Source organism: Chroicocephalus ridibundus, chromosome 4 (assembly GCF_963924245.1).
Source record: "Chroicocephalus ridibundus chromosome 4, bChrRid1.1, whole genome shotgun sequence".
Lineage (NCBI taxonomy): Eukaryota > Metazoa > Chordata > Aves > Charadriiformes > Laridae > Chroicocephalus > Chroicocephalus ridibundus.
Window position 1 is genome coordinate 28,001,279 of NC_086287.1, and position 22,440 is coordinate 28,023,718.

The 22,440-nt window shown below is 48.7% G+C and overlaps 2 protein-coding genes across 3 annotated transcripts; one reads left to right on the top strand and one right to left on the bottom strand.

Moving 5' to 3' along the window:
• Positions 1-409: 409 nt before the first annotated feature.
• AHSA1 (activator of HSP90 ATPase activity 1) lies at positions 410-6,829 on the bottom strand. Its single transcript, XM_063331518.1, has 9 exons — positions 6,607-6,829; positions 6,038-6,228; positions 5,772-5,854; positions 4,989-5,106; positions 3,230-3,318; positions 2,749-2,883; positions 1,871-1,972; positions 1,267-1,318; positions 410-824 (listed from the first exon to the last, which is right to left on the bottom strand). Exons 1-9 carry the CDS (start codon positions 6,684-6,686, stop codon positions 652-654), a joined length of 1,023 nt encoding a protein of 340 aa, XP_063187588.1. The 5' UTR covers positions 6,687-6,829; the 3' UTR covers positions 410-651.
• Positions 6,830-7,049: 220 nt separating this feature from the next.
• On the top strand, positions 7,050-21,062 carry VIPAS39 (VPS33B interacting protein, apical-basolateral polarity regulator, spe-39 homolog). 2 transcript variants are annotated; one of them, XM_063331515.1, is made up of 20 exons: positions 7,050-7,168; positions 7,286-7,378; positions 7,887-7,986; positions 9,276-9,419; positions 10,431-10,469; positions 10,812-10,876; positions 13,482-13,538; positions 14,423-14,515; positions 15,181-15,214; positions 15,674-15,776; positions 15,865-15,892; positions 16,076-16,149; positions 16,709-16,784; positions 17,080-17,214; positions 17,775-17,816; positions 18,219-18,308; positions 18,710-18,796; positions 19,338-19,427; positions 19,748-19,852; positions 20,126-21,062. In XM_063331515.1, exons 2-20 carry the CDS (start codon positions 7,286-7,288, stop codon positions 20,144-20,146), a joined length of 1,476 nt encoding a protein of 491 aa, XP_063187585.1. In that variant the 5' UTR covers positions 7,050-7,168; the 3' UTR covers positions 20,147-21,062. The 2 variants fall into 2 exon arrangements, with proteins under 2 accessions (XP_063187585.1, XP_063187587.1); XM_063331517.1 differs by lacking the exons at positions 7,050-7,168; positions 9,276-9,419 and having other exon boundaries at positions 7,177-7,378.
• The last annotated feature ends 1,378 nt before the right edge of the window (positions 21,063-22,440 follow it).

The following is a 22,440-nucleotide window of genomic DNA, read 5'->3' on the forward strand; positions in this document are numbered from 1 at the left end:
GTAAGTGGGAGTTTCCCTAGCAGTGGTTTGCTGATTGTCTGGGACAATTTAGGTGACTAAACGATCAGCATTCTCATAGAGCAGGCTCATGTAAGCGTAAGAAATGATCACGTTGAAGAAGGGGATATGCAAGGGAGGAGAGGAATAGCTTGAACAGGATCTTAGATCCCTTCAGAAATGGGAAGGGTTTGAAACATTTACTAGCGGCAGATCAAAAGCAGAGAGAGAAAGCAAGCAGCTGCTCCAACTAAAAACTGCATCAAGCTCATGCTCTCTGCTCCCTCAGAAGTGAGGAGTAAATCACACTGGGATCAGCACTCCTCATTGATCGGGTTTTTTCCACACGGATCCCTCCCTCAGCCTATCGGCCGACCCTTTGAACTCAAGCCGATCTGAGGACGCAAGTTCCGTGGTGTTTTTTTTAAGTTAGGTTTATTTAGCAATAGAAGTATGTACATGTAAGAGAATCCCCTGCAGCACGAGACATGCAGAAAGCAGTGAGGGACTGAAAGTGGTGCTGCTCAATGGCCTTCCTCATCACCTGTCATCCCACTTTACTCGGCAGCAAGGCCAAGATTAGAAAGGGACAGGTGAGAAATTTATCAGTCCACGTGGCAGAGTCTTCAGCCAGAGCCTTCCCAGCAACCAGTATTAAAACAAGCGGGCGCCATAGCCAAATGTCTGTTTTATGCCCTCGAAGTAGTAGCGCTGCCAGCCTTGCTTTGTTCTTTCCTCCTCACTGGCAGGAATGCCCTTGCCTTCCAAGCACACCTCTGTCTCACCACCTTTGTCAGTGAAGTTCAAGGTAATTGTTGCAAAGTGCCCTAGAGGAACCAAAGGAAATCTGTCAGCAGTGTGTAGTACAGTATACGCCGCCCCAAGGAGCTGCTCTGCTCCTCCTCTCACACAGCACCACTTAAAAGACTCCTCAGGGTCCTTCACAGAGGACCTATTTATGGCAGCTGCAGGCCTTCCTCAGAAACAGAGGGAGGAGAGGGCTCCCTCTTCATGGCGTTCGAAGGAGTTGCAGCCACAGCTGAGCAAGCTGCTACTTCATCCTTCCTAATCCCCGGCCGCTGCTCTAAACGGTGGCTAACGATTCTGACCCGACCGTGTGGGATATGAAGCTGGGATAAGGCTGGTGCAGCTCCCAGAACACCCTGTGCTCCCCAAACACAAGCCAGAGTGCAGCGTGGGAAATGGGGCTGGAATTCTTCAAACACCTGCAAGGGCTGCAATATGATAGTCTACTTTTGGACTACTTACCAGCTGGCCAAGATTTAAATCTCCATTTCATAACAAGTTGCTTCTCAGGGACCTTGAAAAAAAAAAAAAACACAGAAAGATCGAGTAGTAATTTTTGGCAAATCCTGCAGTCTTAATAGAAAACAACTAGAACTGTGTTGATCTGAAGCCTTAGAGACCCCTTGAGAAAAACACACACACACAGAGGGAAAGAGATTTTAAGTGTCCTTTTCTTTCCACTCCTCTTCTAGGAAGTTAGGCCATAGTACAGCCCCTAACACTGAGACAGTGTCCCAGTACAGAAGACTTTAGTGGCAGGAGGGCTAAAGAGGAAAAGGGTCAGTTACTATCATTTACACCCCTTCAACCCCTAATAAATAAGTAAAATCACACAGAGAGGGCAAATACATTACTGGAAGCTAGATTTTCTCCCCTGACTGAAGTCCCATACATTAATCCATAGTATAATGAATACTTTGATAGCCACAGCGACTATAGATAACTATTGGGTACCAGGTAGAACTCTACAATTAGCTAACTGAAGCATTTTTACAGAATTGATACCTCAAAAATAAAAAAGGTGCCCCTGACACCTGCAGACACACCTGCACTAGTTAGTACTTACTAGGTCAACGAACTCTCCTGTGACACTGCCATCCAGCAACTGAAACTTCCCTCCTTTATCAGCCTCCAAGGCAGCTTGTGCGTGGGTGAAAGCTTGGACCATCTAAAAAGAATTCAGAAAGAAACTTGTATTACTTGACATTATCTGCCTGGAAACTTGTTGCCTAATGCTTCCCACCTAGCTACAAAAGTTCTGGAAGAGGAGGTAAGTCAACAGTGTAAGGTCTTCATCAGGAAGAGACCAAAGCCTTGCCCTGGCCAGAAGAGCAAGGTTACAGCATCTACAGCAGCATTTTGCCTGCCAAGGGAAAAGAATCCCTAGCTTTCATAGTCTATGCAGTGTTCTGTAAGCCACACTTTGATTTACTCTGTCGATTCCTTAATGAAACCTAATGAAAAGGTCATATTTTTTTCTTTTTCCTTTTTTTTTTTTAAAGGAGGAACAAAAGACTAAGACCATGTTTAAGTAAAGACACAATGCTGCTCTCTCTTCTTAAACTATACAATAGTGTGCAGGAGAGGGGAACTTATTCCCCAGGCATGCTTTGATACCACCTAACCTTAACAGGAAAAAACAAAACAAAACCAAAAAGCGCACACAACTGTAAAGACCAAGAGATGTGACCACATGCAGCAAGAGATACACCTACAGATAGGTGGCTGACCATAGTCTGGAATTGCCTTCTGGCTGGCATTAATTACCCTCTCTTGTCAACTGTGTGACAAGATGCACACACGAGCTTTAAGCAACTGTTCTGCAGACCAGCTTTCTTCTTCCACTCTCATGGATTGTGAGTGTCCTACAGAATGCCTTGAATAGCTTCTTAGGAACAACCTACTACGCGCAAAGAACAATTCTCAGAACAAGCCTGGCATTACCTCCTGAGTAACGAATACCCGGTAGAGCTCGTCGGGAGATGTTAAGAAGGTGTCCTTCAAGCTGATCTTACACGTAGGGATCTTGACTCCTATGGATTTGGACTGTGATGTGGTAGTACTGCTGCTAGCGGCCGTCTAACAAAACAAGAAACAAAAACACACACACACGTACTTTTTTTCACAAAAAAACTCAACAAGTGGTTCACATACGCAAGAGAAAAAACAAAGGCATTTGGTAAAGATGTAATTAGGTACAATCATCCTTGAGTGTAAAAAGGAGACTTATCGCTCTGCTTGAATTAAGAAATATTATGTGCTGCAAATCAAAACAGTCAGGCCTACACCACAGATTGCCAATTCCTGAATATATATATATATGTATATCCTGTAAACAGCATAGGTTGCACCTGTAAACCCCAGAATCTAGTACTGTGTACCTTTCTTCAGAGATGCAAAAGCATGTTTGCGCAGTTTTATTTACCTTGCGGTCTTCTGCTTTAGGAGCCACCTGAGGTGTTGTTTCCATATGTTCACCATTCACTGTGGGCAAAATCATGCCCTGGGTGAATTCTGGAAAGACAGGAATGCGCCCATGAAACTAATAAAAGATCAAGTAAACCTTTTAACTGTTCTTTGAAATACACAATCAAACAGGGCTTCCTGGTTTCTCCCCTGCTCCTGCTAACACCCACGACTTGAAACAGTTTTTAAAAAAAGTAAATGGACCTCTTTTTACAAGCAATTAATTCTTCTTGCCCTCACTACTCTCCACTGAAGGCCTAGACTAATAGTTAGAAACTTACCTCCTTTTCGTACCCTAGACATACCAATCACTCTTATTGCTCTCATATTAACATTAGCCTTACGCTTACACAGCTTTTTTTCTCTCTCTCTCTAATGTAAATAGCAATCGCCTCTCAGATACTTCCATCTTGCTGGTGCAGACAAACCAAACCAAGCTTTTCCATTTCTTTTCAGACTGGCTCTCCATTTCTCATATCACTGTAGTACAGAATAAAGTTACTTCTAAATCCATCTTCAATTTATCTTTTTTGACACCAGTTGCCAGCACTACACACAGAAACCCAGGTGAGGTCTCACCAGTGCCCTGTCCTGCAACATTAGCGCTTTTATAACGGTACCAGAAGTTTCAGTCTCTTTAGCATCATGTTTGCTTCTTCTCCAGCTCTACAGCTTCTGCCTTTACCAATTATAAACCAGTTTGCTCTTTCTCCTTCCTCTTCATCTGTTCAAATTGGCAAAATTCCATTATAAAGCAGAATTTTATTATACATGTATAATCTTGTATCCTGCAATACTTAGTTCCCACCTATTCTCATTTATTCCAGCCCACAAGATCCTACAGTTCTTCCTGAATAACATTCTCATCTTCCTCTGTGTGGCTGCATCCCCCACCCGAACACTAAAAAGCCTGAAAAAAACATAAAAAAACATAAGGATATAGAAATTTGATCCTAGAAAAACAGTAACCAGTGGCGGCTTGTACTCAGCAAAACTTGAATATCTAGCCTATATAGTGTAATACAGGTAAACGGACATAAAAAGCAACTGCCGCATTCCCAGCCTGTACTAGAGAGCAAAGCCAAACTCAAACAAAGCACGCTGATTTAATTCCAACTACTGAAACCACTGATCTTATAAAAAAAAAAATTTTTTGATCCAGATGCCGAGACAGTTCATTAAGTGACACCAACAAAACCTGCAGAGCAATCAATTTCCAGTTGTCGGTTATTCTCAAATCCAAATAACACCAGACACCTTTACTAGCGTGGCAAAAGAGAAAAACCAGCAAACTGGAGAAAAGATACCACCTTCCAAGGGAGTAAGCAAACTAAAGGCCAGATTGTGCTACGTGCAGTGACTGATACTCTGTGTCACTGGGGTAGAAAATACATTTCACTGGCTTTACTTTCACTATAGCTGAGCTTCAGCACATGAAGGACGTTCTCAGTTTTAAAACATAAACCAAAAAATGCTGTTTATTATTGGGTTATCACCAAAAACAATCTTTCTGGGCTGTGCTACAGTGTCTAGAGACAGAAGTGCTTCTGGCCAAATGCTAACCATTTTCAAGAGAGACAGAAAAGTTACTGTTGCTCTGACACCTTCTTGTTGAGATGGGATGAGGAACTAATATTCACTCCTCTCGTTACCCCCATCCCTTCTTCAGCATTAGTCCATATGGGTTCCCGTAACACTTCTCCCTCTCAGGTACATACCTGTTTTAAGAGTGCTGATGTAAGTTTTCATTGCATCTCTAATTTTTTTTGTGCCTTCTTGCTTCATCAGGGTCTTCAAGTTAGTGTCAGGCTCATCTTTAGCAAGGCTGACATGGATCTAAACAAGACAGACAAGTGCTGATTAACAAAGCCATACTTGCATGATCCTTACATTACTCAATTCAACATCACAGTTAGACTTTGGCTAAACTTTCACAAGAGGCAGTGCAGTTTTATTAATCCCTCACTTTGTCTGTCTCAGCCTACCTAAATACCTTCATGTGCTATAAACCCCTTATATTTAGAAGACAGGAATTAATTTGATAAAGATCTAACACCATGTGGAGGGACTCTTTATCAGGGAGCGTAGCGACAGGATAAGGGGTAACGGTTTTAAACTGAAAGAGGGGAGATTTAGATTACATACAAGGAATAAATTCTTTATTCACCACTCTATTACGATGGGCATGAGACACTGGAACAGGTTGCCTGGGGAAGCTGTGGATGCCCCATCCCTGGAAGTGTTCAAGGCCAGGCTGGATGGGGCTTTGAGCAACACGGTCTAGTGGGAGGCGTCCCTGCCCTTGGCAGGGGGGTTGGAACTAGATGATCTTTAAGGTCCCTTCCAACTCCAACTATTCTATTAACTTAAGCAGTCTCTAACACTAAAGAAGTTCTACACAAATGTTCTAAAAAAGTAACAGGAAAAGAAACATTAACGCTGTGAGGATTCCTGTTAGAACAGCCAGACAGCCAGCAGTATTAGACCGTAGCTATGCTTACCTCAACTTCATCAATGTCATTTTCATCTGAGAGATTAGGAATCTCCACATAACCTTTGTATTTCACTCCTGTCTTTGAGGTGCCTGCAATTACAATTATGTTGTTCAGATCAACATTTCTGAGTCTGGTTGTTGTAAAAGCAAACTTTTATTGTATCACAATACAATACTTTGCTTTATTATTATTTACTAAAAGAAGTAAGCATGCTTATCTTTGACCTTGTACTTTAATCTGGCCTTGAAACAGGAGGGGAGAACATCACTCACCAGTCCATGCCAGCTTGATAGCCCACTCATAGAAGAAGATAAGTTTCCCTTTGCGGTTGTTAATGGAGGCCTCTCCATCCAGTTTGCTCACTTCTGTCACCTCACAAGCCCCTTCCTCACCCTCCACCCTGACAGGCAGGAGGAGAGTTTTCAGCCGCTCCGTGGACCAGTTGGAGGCATCCCGCTCCGTCCTGCCAGAAAGCCGGGGGCGGGGGAGGGGGGAAAGCTGAGAATATGGGACAGGCCACACCGCCAGCACACGCTGGGACTACCGAGCCTTCCCCCGGCCCCTTCCCTCCCTACCCAACTCCAACACACACACACACAGCCGGCCCCAGGCACCCCCCAGCCCTTCCCCCGGGGCACCCCCCCCCTCACACCCACAGAGGCGACGGCTTTCCCGAGGCATCACGCCGGACACCTCCACCTCAGCAACAGCGCTCTCGTAGGGGAGGGAAGGGGGGAAAAGCCCCTCCCCGGGACACCGGCCGGGCACCCTCCCTCCAGCCAGGGGGACGGGGACCTCCCGGGCGGGTCTCGCCACCGGCCGGCCGGGCCGCCCCGCTCACCAGTGCCAGTTGTTAACGTTGGTGGCGTCCGCCCGCTGCTCGACGATCCAGCGCGGGTCTCCCTCCCCCCACTTGGCCATCGGGACCGCCGCCGCCGCCGCCTCCTCCGCGCCGACCGCCCGTGGAAACTGCTAGAACCGCCGGCCGCCGCGCCACCTCCCGGCTTCCGTCACCGGCACGGTCCCTTCCGGCGCCCTCCCCCCGCCTCGCCGGGCCACTTGGTTCCGCCGCGCCGCCTCCAGCTGCCGCTCCCGTCCCGTCCCCCGCCGGTCGGCAGCTCCCGGAGCCAGCCTCGCCGCCCCGAGCCCGGCCGCCCCGGCAGCCTGGCCCTTAGCCGCCCGTTCCGGACACCGCACGGCCCTGCGCGGTCCGCTGGGACTTGTAGTCCGTCCGCTGCGGCAGCGCGGGGCATAGCGGTACTCGTAGTGCGCGAGGGAGGGAAACGGCGGGGCGGGCGGCGGCGGGGGGACTGCATGTCCCGGCGTGCCCTGCGCGGCAGCCGCCCGCCCTTCCCTCCCTGGCCAGCCGTGCCCTGCCGGTGGCGGTGCCGGGCGCGGGAGAGGTGAGCGGAGCCGGGGGGCGGCGGGGCCGAGGGGCGGGACCGGGGACCACGGGAGCAGGGGCGGTGGTTCCCCTCAGGCAGCCGCTCCCCTGAGGCCGGCGCGCGGTGCCGTTGCAGATGAGCCGGGCGAGGGCGGACGAGGAGGAGTACTGGCACAGCTCCAAGTTCCGGGCCTTCACCTTCGACGACGAGGATGATGAGCTCTCGCAGGTAGGCTTCGGCCCCGGGCCCGCCGCGGCCCAGCGTGAAGTGTATCCCCCCCACACACACACTCCACCCATGGGCAGGCCCCTCCGTGGCCGTCTCAGCCCAGGCCTCGGCCCCGCGCTTCACCAAGGGTCTGTGCTTCGTGGGTGGTGTGGGTGCCCGCCCTCCTGCCCTGTGTGGAGGCCACCGAGGGCTCCCGCCTCGCGCCTCACGGTCGCCAACCCGAAATCTCGTTAGGACGATGGCTCCTCGCCCCTGCACCAAAGTGCATCTCCTGCGGGTTGAGCTGTCAGTGCCCGTGTCAGTGGCCTTTGGATTCCCAGCGGTGAGGAAGGGGCCGCTGTGTCAGTTGAACACCTACAGGCATAAAATATCTCCTCTGGAAGAGGCAGCGGAAGCCAAAGAAGCTGTATTCAGAGCTCTGTGGGGGAGACTGCTTGAAGGTAATAGGAAGCAATGCACACTCTGTAACACTGGTGGTCTTTATACAAGCTCTTTCTTTTGTCCGTAGCTAAAGGAATCCAAACGGGCAGTGAATAGCCTTCGGGATATCGTCGATGATGATGATGATGACCTTGAGAGGGTCAGCTGGAGCGGGGAACCTGTGGGAAGTAAGTGCAGAAGTACTGCGAGTTATCCTTGAGACAGAGGGAGTTTAAAATTACCACATAAGTCATGTCGTTTAGTCGAGGTCAGGAGTACTACTTGCTATCTAATCCTGCATATCTAGTCTAATTCTAGTCTCCTCAGGTCACGTTGTCAGCCACTTGATTTACCTGCGTGGATCCACTGAAAAAAGAACTAGCAGAAGGATAAATTACATAAAGAAGAGGAATGCAGACAAGCGGAGGGAAATCATTTTGTTTTTCCCAAAATATAGCTGATTAGGGCAGATATTAGATATGTTAGAGCAGATATTTTGGAGGTTATGGCTTGATAGTCATCATGCTCAGCTGGCATGCAGGATTCTAGGTGATCATTTCCTTCACACTGCTGCCTGAAATAGCACCATTTAAAGTTCTCTGTGCTTTGTTCCCACAGCACTTTAAGGAGATATTCCAAGTTTTTGTGTGTATATGGACTGACTCTCACGCTTGAAGTTCGAAAGGGAAAGCACTAAGCAAATGAGTTTCTAGTGATGATGGGAGTGAGCTTATGACCCACACACAATGCTGTCTGCTGCGCTTTGGAGTTTGTGGCCCACAAAATGTGTGGCATTTGCTAGCCAGTGCCGAACAGTGAAAATTTACATTTGGATCACCTAGAGGACCTTCAAAGAGTCTGTTCTTGTCACATGCTGTAGCTCCTTCCTCTGGTTCAGGCCATTTCTTTTCCCACCCAAGGTCTCTACCTATCGGCTTTTTTGCCTGTCCTAAAATGTGCATGTTGTGCAGCTGTGTGAAAAGAAGGGAAAAATGTGTCTCGAACAAGCAGGATGGAGACATATGCGTTGTTGCCAGCAGCATATGCACAGCGGTAGCTGTTTTGTCTTTTTGTCTTTCCTCCTTCCTTTGGGGAGGAAAACTATTTTAGTTTTTCACTGCTCAGGGAGGTATGTTCTTATGCTCTTGTGATTTGCTCTTTACCTTGAGAGCAAGGAGTATGTTTTACCCCATGCAACAACGTTTGTATGTTATCGCATGGGGTAAGCATAACCAGCTGTACAATATTGCTGAAATCCACCATTTCTGCACAACAGTGCCCAACTGTTTAACAAGCAGTATTACACGAGATTGGGATTCTGTGCGCCGCATCTACTTAGTGCTGAGGGCCAAAGTTATGAGGAAGTGCTAGTGCAGAACTGACCAGGATACACTTCGTAACATTCCTGTCATGCCATAAGCTCATTCTTTATTGGTTTTCTCTTTCTTTGCTATAAATGACCTCTGTCTGCACATAGGTATCTCCTGGTCAATCAAAGAGACAGCCTCCAGCAGCACTAGCTCACTGGAGGGCCGAGACTCCAGTCTACAGAAGGGCTCTTCCTCCTATGCAGCTTTTCCCAAACAAGTTTCCTCCTACTCCCTAAGCAGCCTATTCAAAGGTGAGGTTCCTCATACACAATGTGGACAAATGAGTTCTCCCTCAAGAGTGTCAAGAGGCAATTGTGTTATCTTACGTAAATCGTTTTCTCTTAAGTGTATTGCAAAACAGGGAAGCCCAGATCTCTCCTCAGTGGGGGAGTGTATCTCTCACTGGTCAGAAGCTGGATACTGTCTTGTGCAGAAGATCGCATACTCTTGTGATATGGGAGGAGGCTTTGGAGATTATGGCTTCTTAAAAGGCAGGTTCCATAGAACAGCAAGGTAGAGCGCAGCACTGTACAGCAACCCGTTTGCATGAGCAAAGAGCGGGCTACAAAGGGACTGGCTGGACCCATGTGGCCCTTATTTTATCTTCAGTACTGTAGACATGTTATTGTAGACAGGTTATTTATACTTTATTTGGAGCTCAGCTGGCTGCTGTTGATGTTATAGTTGGTTCAGCAAACGCATGGTAGCAGCAGTGGTAGCATAGCTGGTTATGGGGGGAACTGCACAGCAGGCCATGGGGAGACTTAAGCAGCTTGCAGAAGTTCAGCTCTGTTGTCTCACAGCCAGACAACAGACCAGCTTTTACTTTGTCTCTCTTTCTCTGGGGTGGTTTTTCACTCTCAACTTTGACAATACAGTGATAATAAAAGGCATCTATATCGCTGCTCTGGTGAATGCAGCTGTCCGTGTTGCCGTGGCCTGGGCAGCACTGTGTGCTTGAGCCTCTGCTCTGCAGGTAGATGAGTGAATTCAGGCTCTCTAACCTCCCCTGGCCTCAGCAACAAGCGGGCAGATAGGGCTGGGATGTGATATGGCTTGTGATGCCACAGGCAACTTCAAAGTCTTAAACTGCAAGCAGGTGAGCCCCAGCTATGCCGGTGTAGTGTGAATCACTGTACAGAGTGGCATGTTCTGCGGTGGCGTAGCTGCAGCGCACTGGCTTGCAGTCTACGCTTGTGTTCTCTCTGCAAGAGATACTGCTGGTGAAGAAAGTCTCTCATGAGTGTTTGTTTTGATTTCAGGACGAAACAAACTTCCAAGTTTTCAGTCCCTTTCAGATGGTAAGTTTTTGAATCTGTTCCTCATTTTGGGCGGGGTGCAGATTTACATAAACCAAAGCGTTTCCTAAAAAGGGGAAGTGTCACCTTCCTTGTGTTGCAGAAAAGGAAACTGTTTCAGGGTTGTCTGAAAGTCATTCAGCAAAGAAGCGAAAGAGTTGTCATGATGGTATGGGGTAATCTTTTTATATACAACTGATGACTGTTGGGTTGAGAGCAACTTTGTATTACCATTTGGTGCTTGAGCTTGGGTCTTTAACCATAAAAACCAAGAAAAAGGTAGTTTTGGAAGTGGGTGTGAATCAGGATTTTGATATGCTACTCAGTTTTGCCTTTCCTTCTCAGCCCTCTCTGACACAGGAGTTAAAAACTATGCCCCAGAGCTGCGCAGACCGAAAGCTGAGTACAAGGTGAGCAGCCTGTTTGGTAGTGTCCTGAGGTCAGAGTGCTGCCAGGAGGACTTTACTACTCTATTGGTTTCATGGGAAGTGATTAATCACGATTTCAGAGAGCAGAGGGCAATGCAGGGAATAGGACAGAGATGCAAAATGCAGCCTCAGAGTAATTTAGGTGGTCTCTGTTTTTTCTCAGAAGTGGGGAGCTTTGCTGGGAGTCTTAGTTACTCTTTCTAATGAATGGCTCAGCGGTCTTTGTGAAAAGGATTTCTAAATACTGCTTTGCCTGTAAGCAGCTTTTATGCTGGGTCAGATAAATTGGTATCACATGTGCTTTTAAAATTTTTTAAATCTAAAGGCTTCTAAATTTCTTGTTCATGAATCACCAGGACAGCACAGAGGGAGTTGCACAGAGGTGGAGTTCCAGTTGGCAGGAATGTTCTTCTCCAAGATAGGCAGCATTGGTTGTTGCAGAATCTAGTGGATTTTGGGACTGGGTGGATTCCTTCTACTAGGTGTGAGGTTGTGGTTCCACGTCCCCAGGACTGAGCTCATATTCCCAGCAGATACAGACATCCACAATACTAACACATCTGCCCACACTGATTAACACAGACAGAAACCAATGCATTTACCAACAGACACATAAACACACAACACTTAAGCCTGATCCTGAGCCTCCTTTCTGTCTGATCAGGATTGAATTCCACTAGTGGAACATACACACACTCTATGGGTCTCTCCCACAGCTGGTTTTAGACATACAGGGTTTTTTTGTAGCTGTATCCCAGACCTCAGTCTCGTCCAGTTGCTGGCACCTGGACCCTTGAGCCCCTAGGGTTCATGGTCCCATTCCGGTACCTGGTACTCAGACTGCTTATTCTACTCACTGGCTGCTTGAGGTTGAAGTTAGCTAGTGTTCGTACAAACACATACGCTTGGAATAGAGAACCCACCCACACAGAAGCTGGTTAAATATAGAATTTAATGAGAATGTAAGATAGACTGCAGTGATGCATTGCAGGGCGTAGTGAGACAAGCACACTAACTAGCCACTTGTTTAAACTTGGCTGGCACCCTATGGCCCCTCTTCCCTCTATTTTCCCATGGTTACTCCTGCCCAATTAATTTTGATCCCTCCCTTTCCCTGCATTTTGTCTTTCCTGTAAACTTCTGTAATAAGCCTCACACATTTACACAACTGTCTTAAAACATACCAGGATTCTCTTTCTCCTGCATCTCATACTAAGTCCTGTGCCTCATTAGGGTTGCATGGCATTTGGGGAAAGTTTCTTTGGTTTGCTCATCTTGGAGGGTTTTACACAACAGATAATGACCTAATCTGTCTCATTTGATGGTGGCAAGGAGTGGCCAAGTCAGTGTGCTCAGATTGCACTGATTAGGTTACTGGGTTTTCGCCTGTCCTTGGCCATCTGATCCTCACCAGGTTGGTGTGTTTATGTTGATTAGCCATTAATCACATAGCCTAACAGGCAGGCACTTCCTGAAAGCACAGCAGGAGAAATAAGTGTGCCCTGTTGTGTTCTGTTCTGTGCCTGCAGTGGCAGTGAAGCAGGAAGGAGAAAAGTTGTCCAGCCCCTTAAAAGCAGGCAGGAGTATTGTAAGTGAGGTGGAAAAAAGATGGTACGGTTAGTGGCAGCTTTGAACCAGTGTCTTGACAGTGACGTGCTGAGGAGCTGCCTCTGGCCAGAGGTGCTGGAGGGAGCCCTGGTGCTCAGGACATTTGACGCTTGGCTCTACATTGACTTGAGAGGCTCGAGTGCAGTGGTCCCCTGACAGGACTGGGTCAGCCCTTTTTTTTCTTTAGATTTGGGCTTTCAGTAAATCTTTAATGACTTTAAAATTCAATGTCCTCAGAGCTGGTTCTGGTTACTCCCTTTCTCTGGCTTTTTTGAGGCAGAAGGCTGAATTACAACTGTTGGCTTGAGTGCCTCACAAAGAACTTAGATGTCATCTTGGAGTCTGAGTTCAGGAGTGGCTCAGGCCACTGCCACTTTTATCCAGTGCTTCCAGCTCGTAGTGTCTGCAGGCTGCAGGGAAGAACTTTGGTCATTGTAGCAGCAGTCACATATTACCTTAACATGGTCTCACTACAGGCTTTGGTGCTTTTGTCATATTGTACTAGTCCTGCGAGACTCCCCAGGTATTTGCCTGAGGCTGTCGTCCCTGCATTCTCGATGTTGCTGTGGATGGCTCACCAGCCTGTCTGAATTGTAACAAGAAACTGGCTCCTTCCCTCTCGGTTTTGGGTTTGTCAGTTTTGTGTGTATTTTGTTTGTCCCTCTGAAAGCAACATTGGAGCTTTAATTTGTAAGGGGGACAACCCGTTGAAACGCACTTCTTATAAAGGATATGATGACAGACCTTACTGAGGCAATAGAAAGATTCTGTGTTAACATTTGAGCCTCTAGCTTCCCTCGGCACCTGAACACTGTAGGGACACATCCTACTAGCGTCTGCCCTGGAGCAGCTAAATGATAAGTCTGAGAAGCTACACGGGGCCATTACTCTGATCCAGCACAAGTGGAAAGCAGCCTGTGGGCTGCTGGCATGATCTGGCCTCTTGACGCTCAAGAGCTCTTTATTTCTCTTGTGGCAGGATTACAGCAGTGATTGGAACCCCAAAGACACAGTCAGGCGAATGCAGAGGGGCAAGGTAAGGACTTTCCACTCCCACCTGCTTGGAAGAGATGGAGGGTGGGTGGTCCTAAACTGCTTTAGGCTTCCCTGTGCTCCTGGCTGTTCTGCATCTAGCAGGGATGGTGCTTTGCCAGGTGGCAGTGCTGGGATTACACTAGCTCAGGAGCAGCAGGAGACTTTGAGGGTTTTGTTGTATTGTTTATGTGAGTTGTCCCCTCAGCTAGGCTCTGACAGAAGGTATCGGTACTGCTATGTCCCTCTCTACCATTTCTGCTCCCTGGGGCTGGGTTTATGGAAAAAATCTAAGGGTGTGGGGTTTTAGTTCCCTTCTTAGTTGGTGGTAAACAGAGGGAGGAAAACAGAAGCAATCTTGGTTATGCTGGAGTTGGAATCTTAATCTCAGCTGCCTCAGTTTGCAGTGAGCACACAGTGAGCTTGTGGTTTTACTCTGCATGTGTCTCCTCAAAGGCTGAGGTGAACTAAAGGCTGAGAGAGGCCACAATTAAGGGGTAAGAAGAAGGGAGGAAGAGTCTTACAACTCTACTTTTTTGGTCTCCTCCATGGAAAGGAGGAGCATTCTCTTGTCCTGTCAGGTAGTGGTTTGTGGTGTGCAGGGAAGTTTTGCCTTGTTACAAGGGTGCTTGTGCTGAATGTACAATGACTGCTGTCCTAGCCTGGGCGGTAGTGGAGGCTAACTGTGCAGCCCCTGTGGACAAGGGTTCCCAGGGATAATGCAGCACATGGTTTCAGCTAAATGAGAAGTTCTCTGGTGGTTGGGAGGACGGTTATTCATGTCACTTAAGGGCTGGTAGGGGAAGAAGAGGTAGTACCTTGGGGGTTGGTTCAGCCTGGGGATTGTCTGATGTCCTGTATGCCTACTTATATCTCTTCTGTCTCCAGATCTGCTCTCTAGAGAGATTTCGCTCCCTGCAGGACAAGCTGGTGCTCTTGGATGAAGCTGTAGCAGGGCATGATGGGAATGTCATTACAGCTGTGAGTCCTGATGGGCGCATATAGGGCTGGGACTTCCTGGGTGACCCCACAGAGGGTGCTTGTGTGAATGCAGTCAGTTGGCCACCTAATCTTGTAAGATGGGTGGTTGTTCTTCCCTTAAAACCAAGCAGTTAGTGAAAATGTCAAAGCATAAGACTGGGAAGTTCCATATTCCTTCTGGCTTTCCTGCCACTCTGCAGGATTCATGTCAGGTTAATAGCAAGGAACCTGATCCTTCAGATTCTTTGCAGCAGCTTCTTGAAGGCTAAGGTTTAATCTGCTGATTGCAGCATAGAAGATTTGAAGGGCATTTCCAGTTTATTTGGCTTCCAAAGCATCTGGCAGCAAATGGGACTGTGTCTAAGTTTCCCTTACCCAGGTATTTTAAGCCCTTGGATCAATTGTGGAAAGGCTTTTCTTTGTAAATCTTGGTCTCACTTATTTAAGATCCAGAGCTTAGGCAGATATCCAGGCACTTGTGGCCCTGGCTCACTGCTTGTCCTGTGTCTAGTGGGTAGCAGAATTCGGTTCAGTACTCTAAGAGCTGTGTCTTCAGAGGCCCTTTGCAAAAGCTTCCCCAGGCCTTGACCAGTTTGCTGTTTGTCTGTCTTAATTCTGGTGAAGACCGATCTGGTCAGCTGAGAGCTGCCTCTCTGTGCTAACAGGTCCTGATATTCCTGAAACGGACGCTAAGGAGAGGTAAGTGTGACTGGGGCCAGGGTTTTTATAGTGAATTTCAGTTAAGGGAAGAGGAGCTAGTTCTTCTGCTGGGTGCAAGTCACAGAGAGAACATCTAGGGTATTGCTACTTTACTGAGCACAAAATATTTTTTCAGTGAGTGTAACACAGGAGGGGGGGATGGTGATGCCCACAAAGGCCCCAGAGAGGAGCTTTAAGCAGTGGTAAGTGGTAGTGGTGATGGGGTGAATGAAAAAGAATCTGTAGGGGTAGAACATTGCTGTGAATTCAGCCTAGTCATCCCTGTCAGCCTAGTGAATGAGCTCTTCTGGGCTCTAGCCTCCAAGACTGTGTTCTGAGATGGGGTAAAGTTGTTGAATCCTGCCAATGGCTTCTAGCTCCATGCACCATGCTTAGCTCCCTCTGTCTTGCTAGTGTTAACTTACTTTACCCACCTCTACATATCTCTGTCTCCTGTAGAGATCTTGTTTCGGGAGCTGGAGGTGCGGCAGGTGGCCTTGTGTCATCTGATCCATTTCCTCAAAGAGACGGGTGAGCAGAAGTTGCTTCTGGATCTGCTCAGGTGAGGCTCTTGCCCAGCCTTGTGGTGGGGCTGAGCAGGCTGCTAGGAACCTACCTCCCAGTTAATGCTTGCTCATTCCCTTTTGCAGGTTCCTAGACAGGACTGAGGAAGTTGCTGTGAGTATTCCCAGGAGCAGAAGCTCCCTTCCCTCAGTGAAGAGGGAGTGTAGGGCAGGGGGATGCTGGCTGCAGGGTGTCTGCTAGTCAGGCAAGAGCTTTGCATCCCCATTTTGCCCTCTGGAGTCCTGTATCTCCCAAATCCATGAGAACAGGCTGTGCTTCTTTTCCCTCTCCCTCCAGCTGTCCCAGTACCGGGAGCATTTGAACATCCAAGATGTAGAAAAAAGGAGGGAATTTCTGAAAGGCTGCATTGGGTAAGAAAAAATGCGAGAGGGTGGGAGGGATGTGGCTGCTTCACAGAAAGTGGTAGAAAAGAAAATTAGACCTCTGTCCTAGTGCCACAGTTTATGTAGTTCGAGAGCTGATGTTGGTTTCGGGTTGTTGAAGGGGATGTTGTGGACAGAATGTAGTCCAGAGAGGAAGAGTTTGTGGTGATCATTAGTCCAGCAGCTTTTGTTGCTTGGAGGCAAAGAGGCTTCAGGGACCTTCTGATCATTGACCCTTCAGGTTGTGAAGGATAAAAGCTTGGGTACCTGAGCACTTGAGGAAATGGGTAGCGTCAGCTTTAGGTTGTTCTGTGAGAGATGCCACATTATTTTTCCTTCTCTGGAGCCTGTCTAGGAGAGAGCCAGTTGGAGAGGGCAGCAAGGCAGAACCTTGAGTACCTACTAGCCACTCAGGCTGGGGAGAATGGGAGGTGTTCCCCACATCTCTCTCTGTCTGTGGGGAGCATCTTTGGTGGAGAAGAGCATCCTTCTAAGTGTACTGTGTTAAGAGCTGCTGACAGTGTCTCCTTCCTCCATGTCTGGCCAGGCTGCCATTTTCAGCTGAGGATACCTCCCACATCCAAGACCATTATACCCTGTTGGAGCGACAGATCATCATCGAGGTATGAAATCTTCCCTGATGGTCAGGAGATGACTGGGACTAGCTGTGAGATCTCTATCTGTCCCTAACTTATACCACTTCGGATCTAACCAGCCTGCCATGGCTAGTGTAGTTTAACTGCTATCCAAGTTGCTATGCCAGGCACATGTGTGAGGTGCCGTTCCTGAGACTTCATGGCGTGTCGAGGTTGTGCTTGTCCTTTGCTATCACAACACGCTTCGCCAGGTCTCTACCCCACAGCTAGGTCAGGCAGTTGCCCTGGCTCATCTTCACCCTCTGTCTTCCTGTTTCCACAGGCCAATGATCGGCACTTGGAGACTGCTGGGCAGTCAGAAATATTTCGGAAATATCCTCGTAAGGCTTCAATTCTCAACATGCCACTAGTGACCACCCTCTTCTATTCCTGTTTCTACCACTACACAGAGGCTGAGGTGAGGATGATGTGGCAGAAGAGAAAGGGTTACATCTCATCCCCATAGCCTCAATATGTGGAGTGGTTAAGCTGGAGCATGTTAAGGAAAGAAGGGGAGGGAGGTCATATTTCATCCCTCAGAGAGATCTAGAGGAACCCGGCTCGCCTTGTCCATTGGGGACCAGTTTGTTGTTTTCTTTTGTTCTCTAAAATGGGACGTTCAGCCTGGTACAGCCTGTCAGGGAGTTGCCTCCTAGAAACCACTGTCTTTTACTTCTGGCTCCAAGGAGCCAGAATTGGCCCTTAATCCCATGAGGCTGAGGTGTGTGGTGAGGTGGTCTTGGAAGTGCTGGAGATGCACCAGTTGAGGATGTAGGGGAAACCAAACCAGAGAGCTAATAGGGTGGGATAGTTGCTCTCTTCTGCCAGCTGTTTCCTCCTGTGGCACTGACATGAGCAAAAAGCAGTAAAAACTTGGGGAGATTCACCCTGTGTGAGGCATATGCCTTACAATAGGTATCTGAACCTCTCCCGTGGCCTGCCCTGATGAGTTTGCAATGACTTGTCTGCTTTCTCTAGGGAACATTCAGCAGCCCAACCAACCTGAAGAAAACATTTAAGGTATGTGAGTCTCCTGCTGTTGTGGCAGCACTAGCTGAAAATGTGGGCAGTCACAATGTATTTAGCGAGGCGGGTGGGTAGGAGGGGTTTGAGGGGCTCAGCACTGAGTCAGGGAGAAGGGCATGGCGTCCTCCTTGAGCAGGGCCATTCTGGAGGCTTGGAAAGGCAAGTGGGGGAGCCACGTGGAGGCTTTCACTGGGTGCACCCTGGCTGCAGCAGCAGTTGCAAATCACCACCTCCTGCTCTCTGCAGTGCTAGTCTTGGTCTCAGGCAGCATCTCACCTCTTTGCCTGGCTGTTGGTGTGAGTCCTGACAGGGCTGGGGGCAGATGCCATTCCTGTCCAACCCGCACAGGCCTTCTGAGCTGTGCTAGTGCTCTGACTGCAGCTTTCTGCTTTGCAGATTCCTGATAAGCAGTACGTGCTGACTGCCCTGGCTGCTCGTGCCAAGCTGCGAGCCTGGGATGATGTGGATGCCCTCTTCACCACCAAGGTGAGCTGTGGAAAGCCCTGCTGGGGAGTCAGTTCCAAGTACTGATATCTGCTACCGATAGCTGGTTTGTTCTGGAGTTACTGGACAGACTGGTTTTATTTCAGCAGGGCCCAGCACCTCTGTTGGAGGGTGTTGCAATACGTTCCTCCTCTCCCTGCCTAAGACCTCTGCTGGGCCTGGCTTGGCTGCAGCAACAAGGTCAGAGAAGGGTGCTGCCCTCATGCTCTGTTACCAAAGGGTTTGCAGCCAACCTGCGCCCAGCCGCTGCATGAAGGGCTCTGCCAGTGGTGCATGTGGTGGCTGGTGGTGTGGCATATGTTGCTGGCATTGGGGAAAAACATTTTCTAGTTGCTGGAGGGATTGCCCTTTAGGATTAACGTAGGGTTTGGTGCTCGTTTCAGAACTGGCTGGGCTACACCAAGAAGAAGGCACCCATTGGCTTCCACCGGGTGGTGGAGATCTTGCAGAGGAACAATGCTCCTGTGCAGGTGAGCAAGGAACTGCTGCTTATGTCCTGCTGCTCTTTGTTGGGATTTGGGGTGTGAATGATTCCCCAAGTGAGCTGCTTCCTAGCTGAGAGAGGCAGAACAGCTTGCCGAGCTGCTGGCTCTGCCAGGTGGGTGCAGCACTCAGCTGAACAACCCATGCATCTACAGGAAGTGTGGGTGGTAGTGAGGGCTGGCTCCTAGGTCTGACTGCAAGAGGGACAGCAGGCCTAGAGTTGTCTGGGAGCTTTCTCCCCACAGAGGAGAGTGGCATTGCCACCTTTGTCTGCTATGTTAACTTTGCATATGCTTAATCTGGGTGGCAATGGTTAACCTGATCCACAGGAACAAGGTAGCCTAGGACTCTGAGCTTTGTGAGCAAAGCTTTGCTGCCTCTGGGGTCCTGAGCAGTCTTGTCCTGGTCGCTTGTTGCCTTAGGAAGGCAGGGGTTGAGTCTGTGTGACCAGCGACCTTGAAAGGTTCTGTGACGGCGGTGAGAGAATGAGGCAGGAGGAGAGCTGAGACATTCTTCCTTCCCTCACAGGTGCTGCAGGAGTATGTGCGCCTGGTGGAGGATGTGGAGACACGGTTGAACCTTGCCACCAAATACAAGTGCCATGATGTTGTCATTGAGGTAGGTCCTTGCTGTGTGCGTGAAGAGATGGAACCAAGAGCCTGCTTTTTCTCCCTAGCTTTCCTGCGCTCTGCCACATGCCGCTGCTGTCCTGTGTGTGGTGGGGTTTGTTTATCCCTGTGGCTTGGGAGCAATGATACGGTTCCCAGGGGAAGCCAAGTTGAGCCAGTGTGTGGCTTCTAGCATTTGTGCTGCGAAATTGTGCTGTGGTGGGAACTTGAGGGGGGATTGAAGAGCTGCCCAGCTCATCTGCAGGGCACCATCTGACTGTGTAAGTGTCCTCTTCACTCAGCTGGGTGCTGGTTTTGCTGTTTATCTAGACGTACAAGGATCTAAAGGATCGCATCCAGCTGACAGCATATAAGTGCAAGGTGGAGCGAGGCTCTGCAGAAGAAGAGAAGATAAACAGCATTCTCAACAACATGGTAAGAAACACCTACTTTTTCTTCCAGAGACTCTCATCAGAAACGGCCGTGAATTAGGTGTAAGGCCATGGCTGTTCTACATACTTTTTATCCTTACTGGGAAGCTAATCTTAGATTTGGGGTTGCATTCAGTGTAGGAATGAAGGGTGAAACTGATAGAAGTAGCACCCTTTGGCCATAGTTGTCCTTGTTGGGGATTGTGACTCACTAACTTGGCCCCTGAGGGATCTGTGTTCAGCACTGGTGTTAGTCATGTCTTGTTCTCTCTTTTAGCAAATCCGATGGAAGAACTGAGCACCTGTGAAGCAGCCTGCTTGGCCGTTGCCTTGCCAGTGAAAGAGGAAACTGCAAAACCCAGTGCAGTGCCAACAGAGCAACTCTGTTACTACTCATTGCATGATCAACGTTCGTCAGTGACAGTGGGTTCCCGTGGCTCCTGGGACAGTGACATTCAGGCTGGTTGAAGGCAGCTGTTCCAGTGTAGCCAGCGAAACCATGGTACTGATCCACCAGGGTTGATTCTTTTTGGAATCTGATTCCCTTTGACTTGGCTGTAAGCCAGGCATCACTTTTGTTTACGGAGGGAAGTTGCTGGGCACAGCAAGGTTACGTTTGCTCTGGGTGGTGCCTGGGCTTATTCTCACAAGAGGAACAGGTCAGTCAGGCCTGTGGGGGTCTCCACCAGATAGTGCTGAGTGGTCCCTGTAACACTCAAGCTGGCTTGAGCATCACCAGTCGTGGCAGTGGCGGGAGTAAAGCCTACCGGACTGTGTTCTCCCTGCATCAGAATGTGTTGGGGAAAAGAACCAGCTGCACCTTAAAGCTAATTTTTTTTTTTTTGTTGGTTTGTTCTGGCTCACCCCAGGAAAAAAAGAGGTGTTGTATGAGCTCCTGCAGAGAGCCAGGACAGCAGCCTCTGCTGGTATCTTTGTGCTGGCACTTTGCAGCTCTTGGAAGATCCCTTTGTCAGGGAAGAACAGGCACATGGCGTGGAGCTGGTCAGAGCCCTGCTGGGTTGGATGGAGGGGAAGGAGGGACCCCTCTGAGTTGGCCCAAACCTGCTGGCCCCAGCAGCTCTTTTCTCTGAGAGTGTTATTCCAGGAAGGATTGAATTGCACTTTCTCAGAAACACAAGTCCTCAGGCAAGTGCTGGCTTCATCCTTCCAAACCTCACTTCAATTCCTTAAATAAAGCTGTCTCTTTCTCCTTGGGCTGTTTATTTCCTTCCCACACTGAGCACTTTGTCACTCTGTTTGCTAACCCTGAGCAATTTATCACACCTCCCACAAAGTGAGTGTGCAGGGTGTTTTCTCATGTCCTGAAAAGCACAGTGCGTGTCACCACGGAGTGGCTTTGCTTCCAGTGCCTTATTTCACACCTTCAGTGCTATCAGCACAGATGAGTTAATCTTAATGTTGTTGGAGAGTTTGCTGCCGCAGGGGTGGTCACGCAAAGGTGAAGGTTATATGTAGTGATGTACCGGTCTGAGGGCAGGTTTGGGTTCCAGCCTCCCTACTGCACTCGGCACTCTCAACTTTTTTGTGTTAGTGTTTGGGGGTTTTTTCCTTACCGAATTGTTTAGATTGAAAGGCACCTCTTGATCCTCTGGTCCAATCCTGCTCAAGCAGTGTCACCTAGAACAGGCAGACCGGGACTGGGTCTATTTGGGTTTTCAGTATCTCCACAGCTGGAGGCGACTTGGCTACTCTGGGCAACCTGTTCCTGAATTTGACCACCCTCCCAGTAAAAAGGTGTTTTCTTGTCTTCAGATGGACTCTCATGTTTCAGTTTGTGCCCACTGCCTCTTGTCTTCACTGCGCACCACTGAAAAAAGAGTCTGGGTCCTTTTTCTTCATTCCCTCTCATTAGATACTTATATTAATAAGATCCGCCCCACACACACACACCTCCCGCCCCGAGTGTTCTCCAGGTTGAAGCGTCCTAGCTCTCGGCCTCTCATACAAGAGATGCTCTAGTCCCTTAGTCATTGTAGTGGCCCTTTGCTGGACTGTCTCCAGTGTGTCCATGTCTCTCTTGTAGTGAGGAGCCCACATTCTCCAAGCATCGGTCCTGGATGCCCCTCTTGTGGTATGACAAATGGATACAGGTTTCCTGGGCCCTGTGTGCTTTTGGCATGCATCTGCTTTTAGGCAGTACAGGCCAGCTGATGAAGTAGATCGTGGATAGAATTTGCGTGAAGGTAGCAAAATGCCTTTTTTTTTTTTTTTTTTTCCTTCCTGTGGAAATTCAACCCATCTGCCCCTGCTGGAGAGGTTGCCCTTCTGGTTGAGAGCATCTTTTCCCCATGAACACATGTGGGCAGGAGCTGGCATAGAGACATGTTCAACTCCTGCCCTCTTAGTTTTTTCCTGCTAAACCAGCTGCTGGCTCTCAGGGTGGCACAGCTGTACCCAGCAGAAGAAAGCAGAGACTGCTGCAGTGAAGGTGGTCGTACCCCATGACTGAGTTGTGCTTTCTTCTGGGCTCTGGGGGATGCTGCGGTGGCTCTGGAAAAGCCCACGCTGCCAGTTTCCCCAGCTGAAAGTGTCCAATTCTCTGGTAACCAGGCACTTGCTGTGGCAGTGCCC